At 56.8% G+C, this 8,165-nt stretch overlaps 1 protein-coding gene across 2 annotated transcripts; it reads left to right on the forward strand.

Moving 5' to 3' along the window:
* Window positions 1-3,063: 3,063 nt before the first annotated feature.
* Window positions 3,064-6,149, forward strand: MESP1 (mesoderm posterior bHLH transcription factor 1). Of its 2 annotated transcripts, none has more exons than XR_008555403.1 (2): window positions 3,064-3,176; window positions 5,790-5,854. XR_008555403.1 is itself a non-coding variant. In XM_054713291.1 (2 exons), the coding sequence occupies exons 1-2, from the start codon at window positions 4,919-4,921 to the stop codon at window positions 5,871-5,873; spliced, it is 747 nt and encodes a 248-aa protein (XP_054569266.1). In that variant the 5' UTR covers window positions 4,892-4,918; the 3' UTR covers window positions 5,874-6,149. The 2 variants fall into 2 exon arrangements, 1 of the variants encoding a protein (XP_054569266.1); XM_054713291.1 differs by lacking the exon at window positions 3,064-3,176 and adding an exon at window positions 4,892-5,581 and having other exon boundaries at window positions 5,790-6,149.
* The last annotated feature ends 2,016 nt before the right edge of the window (window positions 6,150-8,165 follow it).

Raw genomic sequence — 8,165 nt, forward strand, 5'->3', positions numbered from 1 at the left:
TCCTAGGCCCGTGGTCGGCAAACTGCGGCTCGCGAGCCACATGCGGCTCTTTGGCCCCTTGAGTGTGGCTCTTCCACAAAATCCCACGTGCGGGCGCGCACGTACAGTGCGATTGAAACTTCGTGGCCCATGCGCAGACGTCGGTTTTCGGCTCTCAAAAGCAATTTCAATCGTTGTACTGTTGCTATTTGGCTCTGTGGACTAATGAGTTTGCCGACCACTGCTCTAGGCTGTCGGAAGGAGGGGGCTTCATGAACAATAAGGCTGGAGGATCCCTGGCAGTAGGGGACCCCCAAATTAAGAGCTTCCCAGGGGACGCGCCTGCTGATGCTCGGCAAGCTGGTACAGAACTGCTTCCTTCCCCTGGGGCTCCGGCTCCAGCCGGACAGGAATGAAGGGCTGCGAGGGATCATGCTGACATAGCACCTTTGATTAGCACTCGTATGTCAGGGGGCTGCCGGGGAAATGAGGGCCCTGGAGCTGGGAGATGGGAGAGGGGGCCAGTGCCCAAGACCCGGCTTGGCCTGCCTGCGGAGACCGGAGACCGGCTGGTTCCTAGCAGGAAGGCGGAGGCCTACGGGGGTGCTGCCCTGCCCTGCCCCCCACCCCACTGAACTCTCACCTCTGCTCAGTGGGGCTGCCCCCAGGCCTCATTTCCCAGCCTTACACTTTGGGGAGCGAAGGCAGGCTCGGGCAGGGGAGCAGGAGCCACTGGCTCAGGCACTTGTCAAAACACAGGCCCCCGAGGTGTGAAGTCCTCACCCCAGTGGGGGGGCGTGTGGGCCCGGCCGCCCGGAGAACTCATTAACTCGGGCAGCTCCCAAATGAACCCACCAGAGAGGCTGGCGATAAGGAGATCAAAGGTGACAGGCATGGGGAAGGGAAGAGGGGGGCTGGCTGGCAGGAGGCGGCAGGGCCAGGCTCCAGATTGGGGGTCCCCCCTCTGCCCCCACTGGGCTCCATCAGGCCGACTGACCACAGGCTGTGCACAGTCTGGGCCCAGAGACCCCAGGGCTACAGGAGAGGGAGGGACTCTCACGTGGCATCTCCAGTTTGTTAGCATTTAGGGCTGAAGACCCTGCCTCTTGCATGCCATTTAGTGGGCTGTTCGTCTCCACACACACCCCTGGGTTTATTATTATTATTATCATTCTACCTTTTTTTCAAAGATAATATTAAATGCTTTATTAATGAGAGATCCAGAAATGTGTTTAAACATGTCCAAATGAGAATTTGAAGGATATATGAATATTAGATATTATAAGTACTTATATACACACATATATACATATATTCACATGCACATACACACACAAAATCAGGGATGCTGAAATGAACTTACCAATTGATTGCATAAAACTGATCAATACCCTATAGGGTGATAAAATATCACGTATACATTTTTAATTTACTAACAGAATAAGACTTCCACAAGTTACCATGTGTGAGTTTTCTGGGAATATATATATATTTCTGTGTGCATATATTAATGAAGAACGGTTTGAAAAGTAGGACCAGGCGTCACAACCATTTTAGAGCGTGAGAAACTTAAAACTTTTTTAAAATATTTTTTTACTGATTTTAGAGAGGAAGGGAGAGGGAGAGAGACCTAGAAACATCAATGATGAGAGAGAATCATGGATCGGCTGCCTCCTGCATGACCCCAACTATGGACCGAGCCCCAAACCTGGGCATGTGCCCTTGACCGGAATCGAACCTGGGACCCTTCAGTCCACAGGCCGACGCTCTGTCCACTGAGCCACACTGGCTAGGGCCCCCCTGGGTCTTTTAAACCCTCCCTCGGCGCTGCACCAGAGACCCGCTTGTCACACGGCACTGAGGTGCCCTCTCCGCTCCAGCTCTCTTGGCGGCCACCGTGTGAGCTCTCGGTGAATGTCAGGTATTAGGTCCCAGATCTGAGACCCCTCAGGAGCCGGACGTGTGTTCTCAGGACAGTCTTGTCCAAGTTCGGACAATTGATTTTGTACTTCATGAAATACAAATTCACTTCGGAGCGTCATTGCCAACAAACCAGTGGCGATCACAACCATATGGGGATTGGAGGCATTTTTAAAAATATATATATTTTATTGATTTTTTACAGAGAGGAAGAGAGAGGGATAGAGAGTTAGAAACATCGATGAGAGAGAAACATAGACCAGCTGCCTCCTGCACACCTCCTACCGGGGATGTGCCCGCAACCAAGGTACATGCCCTTGACCGGAATCGAACCCGGGACCCTTCAGTCCGCAGACCGACGCTCTATCCACCGAGCCAAACTGGTTTCGGCTGGAGGCATTTTTTATATTCAGAAGGCTGGCCACAAGGGCCCAGGCCCTCTGAGACCCCCCACCCTCCTGCCTCTCAGCCTGTACCCCGCGCCCCGCCCGTGCTGTGCACAGCACCCTCTGCCAGGGCCCAGCCACTTGTTCCCTCCCGTCTAGCGGGGTCACAGCGGGCCCAGTCTCTGGGCTCCAATACCAGGTTCTTGGCTTGAATCTGGAGGCCCCCCCCCCAGAAGGCATCCATCAGCCCAGGTCCAGGGAGGGCAGCCCCTGCTGACGGCTGCAGGCTGAGGGGGCCAGGCTGTCCTTGGGAGTATGTGGGTCCTGCCCTGTGCACCCAGGCAGGGTGGCACTGCCTCTCCTGGCTGTGACTGGGCATAAGCATTCTGAGACACCCTGCCAGGGTGGGTTACAGGTGGTAGAGGAGGTCACTGCATAGAACAGTGGTCGGCAAACTCATTAGTCCACAGAGCCAAATATCAACAGGACAACGATTGGAATTTCTTTGGAGAGCCACATTTTTTAAACTTAAACTTCTTCTAACGCCACTTCTTCAAAATAGACTCGCCCAGGCCGTGGTATCTTGTGGAAGAGCCACACTCAAGGGGCCAAAGAGCCGCATGTGGCTCGCAAGCCGCAGTTTGCCGACCACGGGCCTAGAAGATAAAGACAAGGGGAGGGCAGCGGTGGGCTGAGATGCCAGGGGAGATGGTACCAAGCTGCTTTCCTTTCTTTCCTGCCAGCTCACCCTCCGGTCCCCTGAGGCTGGAAGCCGTGGAGGATGCGAAACAGTAGATCTTCTCTCAAAGACGTGAAGCCCCAGTCCAGCTGGAGGGCATCATGCATGAAGGAGCTGTTAGGACAGGTGCTGACGCCAACCCGAGCGGTCAGGTAGGCAATATAGATAAATCCTCTGTGAGATTTCCTATGTGATGACAGTCCTGTTGTCTGTAAAGAGAGACCATCTGTGTGCCTTTCGTTTTTAAAAAATATATATTTCTTTATTGATTTCAGAGAGGAAGGGAGAGAGAGAAACATCAATGATGAGAGAGAATCATTGATCGGCTGCCTCCTGCACGCCCCCTACTGGGGATCAAGCCCCAACCTGGGCATGTGCCCTTGGCCGGAATCGAACCCGGGACCCTTCAGTGCGCAGGCCAAGGCTCTATCCACTGAACCACACCGGCTCGTTTTTTCTTATTGCACAAGCCAGACCCTCCAGGAAGATGCTGACTAGGTGTGGGTAGGAGCAGACATCCTCGCCCTTTTCTCAATATTAGGGGAGCCGAAACCGGTTTGGCTCAGTGGATAGAGCGTCGGCCTGTGGACTGAAAGGTCCCAGGTTCGATTCCGGTCAAGGGCACGTACCTTGGTTGCGGGCACATCCCCAGTAGGGGTTGTGCAAGAGGCAGCTGATCGATGATTCTCTCTCATCGATGTTTCTAACTCTCTATCCCTCTCTCTTTCTCTCTGTAAAAAATCAATAAAATATATTTTAAAAAAATATATAATAGGGGAAAAGCTTTCAGTCTTTCCCTATTTAATGTGATGTCAACTGTATGTTCTTTGTAGATGCCTTTTGTTTTTTTTTTAGATATGTTTTTATTGATTTCAGAGAGGGAGAGATTGAAATATCAGTGGTGAGAATCATCGATCGGCTGCCTCCTGCACGCATCCCACTGGGGATCGAGCCTGCAACCCGGGCATGTGCCCTGGACCCGAATTGAACCCAGGATGCTTCGGTCCCCAGGCCGAGGCTCTATCCACTGAGCAAACCCAGCTAGGGCTGTAGATGCCTTTTAGACGGTTGAGAAAGTTCCCCTCTATGCCTAGTTTGCTGAGAAGTTTTATCGTGAAGGGGTGTTGGATTTTGTCAGATGTCTTTTCTCTGTCATTTCCACGGCAAAGCTTGTTACACCTGCCCCAGAGTGACAGCACACCAGCCGGAGGCCAGGGGTGGCAACAGGCCAAGCCCCCGAGGAGGCTGCCAGGCTGAGGGTGTCCTGCAGGGCCGCAGGCTCAGCCCAGATGGTCCAGCACCCTGACCAGATGCAGCCAGCTTGTGGGAGGCGCCCGGGATCGCTTCCTCGTGGTGCTTCCCCCAACTCTCCACCTAGGGAGGGGGGCATCCAGGACCGCCTGCCTTGGAGGAGGAATGGATTGCTGTACCCCTCACCTCTAGCGGGAATCGGGGCCTCACTTCCAGGCCCCTAGGATCCCATTATACAAATTGGAAACAAAAGTGCAAGAAAATTCATTTATTTGCATAAGGTCCCCAACAGGTGAAGACAGCCCGGGACCTGGGTCCTGGACTTCAAGGTCTGTGATCCTGCTTCCTTTTACCTGCTGAGCTGGCCCAACACCCGGGGCCGGGCGCAGGCAGGAGGCCCGAGGGGCAGGGGCTGGCGGCCTGCGATGGCTCAGGTGGGGCCAACCTGGTGCAGCCGAGCGGCCGGCACCTTCGTCCCCCGTCGGTTCAAAGGCTCAGGCCCCGCCCCCCCAGGCCCCGAGCCGCTTTGAAGTGCTGATGGGGCCTGGAAGGGGCCACTTCACACCTCGGGCTCCGGATAGAGCGGTCGCCCCCGGGGATAAAAAGGTCGCCGGCCTCCGTCCCGGGACGCGCCGCTGCCGCCATGGCCCAGCCCCGGTGCCCGCCGCTCTCCGAGCCCTGGATCTTCCCCGCGGGCTGGGGCGCCGCTCAGCCTCCTGCGCCCTCCGACCGGGGCCGCGGCTGCTCCCCCGCCTCGTCCCCGAACTCCTGGGGCAGCGCCCCGGCCGGCAGCCCCGCGCCCAGCCCCCGGCGCCCCGGCGCCCGCGCAGCCCCGCGCGGCCCTCGTGCGGGCAGGAGCGGCCGCCTGGGCGGCGGGCAGCGGCGGAGCGCCAGCGAGCGCGAGAAGCTGCGCATGCGCACGCTCGCCCGCGCGCTGCACGAGCTGCGCCGCTTCCTGCCGCCGTCCGTGGCGCCCGCCGGCCAGAGCCTCACCAAGATCGAGACGCTGCGCCTGGCCATCCGCTACATCGGCCACCTGTCGGCCGTGCTGGGCCTCAGCGAGGACAGCCTGCGGCGCCGGCGCCCGCGCCCCCGGAGCAGCGACGCGGCGCCCCCTCGGGGCTGCCCGCTCTGCCCCGACGGCGGCCCCGCGCAGGCGCACGCGCGCGGCTTGGGCCCCGCCGCCCCCGCGGCAGGGTCTTGGGGGCCCGCGCCCGCCTGTCCCGGAGCCGCAGGGGTGCCCGTGCTCTACGAGGAGGCAGCGTGCCCCGACGGGCTGGCGGTGCAGCCGGGCCCCTCGTCTCCGGTTAGTATCTCCTGGCGCCGCCGTCGTGTGGGCGCCACTCGGTTGGAGACGCAGCCTGGCCTCCCCGCTGGCTTTCCAGGGTCTGAAAGCCGGGGTGCCCGGGTGCTCGCGGTGAGGGCAGGGAGGGGACGCGCAAGGGACAGGGTCCTCTGAGCGTGGAGCCCAGGAGCGCTGAGGGTCACGCTGTCCCCTCTCCCTCCACCCACAGCTCTTTCCTGCCCACGTGCTGGCCCAGCTGGAGACCTGGATGCCCCCCTCGCCCCTGGAGTGGCCCCCCGGCCTGAGTGGTTGACGTGATGGCGGACAGCTGGCGGCCTGTCTGTGAGCACTGCGGTCTTTGCGGCCTCCGCACCTTGGAAGGGCTCCCTGTCCAGACCCCCTCCCCTGGCGGAGGGCGGCGGCGAGGCTGGCCAGGGCAGGCCTGCGGGTGAGAGCCTGTCCCACCTGGATGACCTTCCCCCGCCCCTGCCGCGATGGGACCCGCAGAGTGGACGGACGCTTTGAGGCAGGCGGGAGGCTGTGCTTAGGGCGTATTTATTTATTTGTGAATAAACTGTGCTGGTGTCAATTGGCAATTTATTTTTTTTTTTTGCGTGGATGCAAAGCTCCCACCCTCTCCTCCAGAGCACATAGGAGAGTTGGGAGGGTTTCTTGCAATCTTCAGCCCCCAGAGCACGTAGGCCCAGACCCCTTCTTCCTTGCCCCCAGCACCTCCCATTCGGGCGGGTCAGCCTCGAACCGGCAGGCGCTTCATCTGGGAAAGTGGCAGGGCATGGAGTCTGTCCATCGTTTCTTTGAACCTGGTGGGGGGCTGGAATAAACCAAAGGATCTCTAGAAAGTACATCTCCATCAGTGAATACTTACCGCATCGGGTCCTTGACACATTTTATACCCAAATAACCATTTTGCAGAAGCCTAGACTCAGGGTCAACCCTCCAGCGCTGGTAGGATTTTGTCAGCTGCATTCATTCTGGGAGCTTCGGGGACAATAGCTTAACGGGGTCATTTCCCGTGTCCCGGGCCCTGTATTCCCCTTGTGCTGGAGCATCCTGGCCTGGACTCTGGGATTTTCCCATCTTCCTTCACTCCCACGCGGTTTAGGGACATAAAATAACGGTGAGCCAGTCCTGAGTTTATGGAACCTTGACCTCCCAGAGGCCTCGGTGAGATGCCAGGCCCATCTGACTGCATTCACGTCCACCCACCTGACCTAGAGCCAGGCCAAGCTGCCATACCCCTGTCTACGTTGGCTGGACTCAGATTAGGGAAGGGGTGTGTGGGGAGGGGAGGCTTGAGGCCAGGAGCCTGGCTTGGGCCAGGGGGTCTGGTGAGCAGCCAGCCCTGGCAGCTGAGGTGGACAAGGGACAAAGCGTCTGTCCAAGGGTCCCTCAGCCCTCTGTGGATACCTCCTTCTCCCCTGCAACCCCTCAACCTTCTTTGAAACACAGGACTTGGTATTTGCTTTTCATAAGATCTTTAATGAGATGTAATTTGCATACCATAAAAAGTCCACCCCTTAAAGTATATTCGAATGATTTTCTTATATTCAGGGAGTTATGCAGCCATCACCACTAATTTTTTTAAAAATATATTTTATTGATTTTTTACAGAGAGGAAGAGAGAGGAATAGAGAGTTAGAAACATCGATGAGAGAGAAACATCGATCAGCCGCCTCCTGCACACCCCCTACTGGGGATGTGCCTGCAACCAAGGTACATGCCCTTGACCGGAATCGAACCTGGGACCCTTCAGTCCGCAGGCTGACGCTCTATCCACTGAGCTAAACCGGTTTCGGCCACCACTAATTTTTAAAAAAAAATGTATTTTTATTGATTAGGTAGAGGAAGAGAGAGATAGAAACATCAATGATGAGAGAGAATAATTGATCAGCTGCCTCCTGCACGCCCCCTACTGGGGATCGAGCCTGTGCAACCCAGGCATGTGCCCTTGACTGGAATCGAACCCGGGACCCTTCAGTCCGCAGACCGATGCTCTATCCACTGAGCCAAACTAGCTAGGGCTATCATGCTATCATCACTAATTTTAGAACATTTCATCACCGCCCCCCACAAGCAGGAAACTCCGAAACCTGTATAATTTTATTAGCCAGTGCCACCCCAAGAAATTCAATCAAAACAAAATCCTGTTTGCATTAGCAGTCACTCCCCACTATTCTGCTGCACCCCAGCCCCAGCCCACTACTCTGCGTCCTGTCTCTAGCGTTGCCTGTTCTGAACATTTCATAGGAATGGGCCAGAGGATGTGTGACCTCTTCTGACTGGCTTTTTTCACTTAGCGTGCGGTTTTAGGTTTATTTCTTGGCCCTGGAGTATCCCACTTTATTTAATGAAATACCACAGTTTATTTACCTGTTGATGTCCATGGGTTTGTCTTGCTCCTGCTCAGGCCGGCAGGGGCAGTCATTCATGGTGGGGTGGGGGGTCCCTGTCACTTTTGTCTTCAGAGAGTGGGATCCCAAAGCAGAGGCCCTGACGGGGTGAGACCCGCTTTCCCTCACCTCCACCCCACAACCACTCTCCCCTCCCAGGACCCTAAGCTGGGCGGACGGGACGTTTTCTCCAG

This window comes from Eptesicus fuscus, chromosome 25 (genome assembly GCF_027574615.1).
Source record: "Eptesicus fuscus isolate TK198812 chromosome 25, DD_ASM_mEF_20220401, whole genome shotgun sequence".
Classification (NCBI taxonomy): domain Eukaryota; kingdom Metazoa; phylum Chordata; class Mammalia; order Chiroptera; family Vespertilionidae; genus Eptesicus; species Eptesicus fuscus.

Bases quoted from the DNA above. Each gene is read 5' to 3' on its own strand.
- MESP1 (XM_054713291.1), top strand. From the start codon at position 4,919: ATGGCCCAGCCCCGGTGCCCGCCGCTCTCCGAGCCCTGGATCTTCCCC. The intron at 5,582-5,789 runs GTTAGTATCTCC...CTCCACCCACAG, and splicing joins AGCCGGGCCCCTCGTCTCCG to CTCTTTCCTGCCCACGTGCT.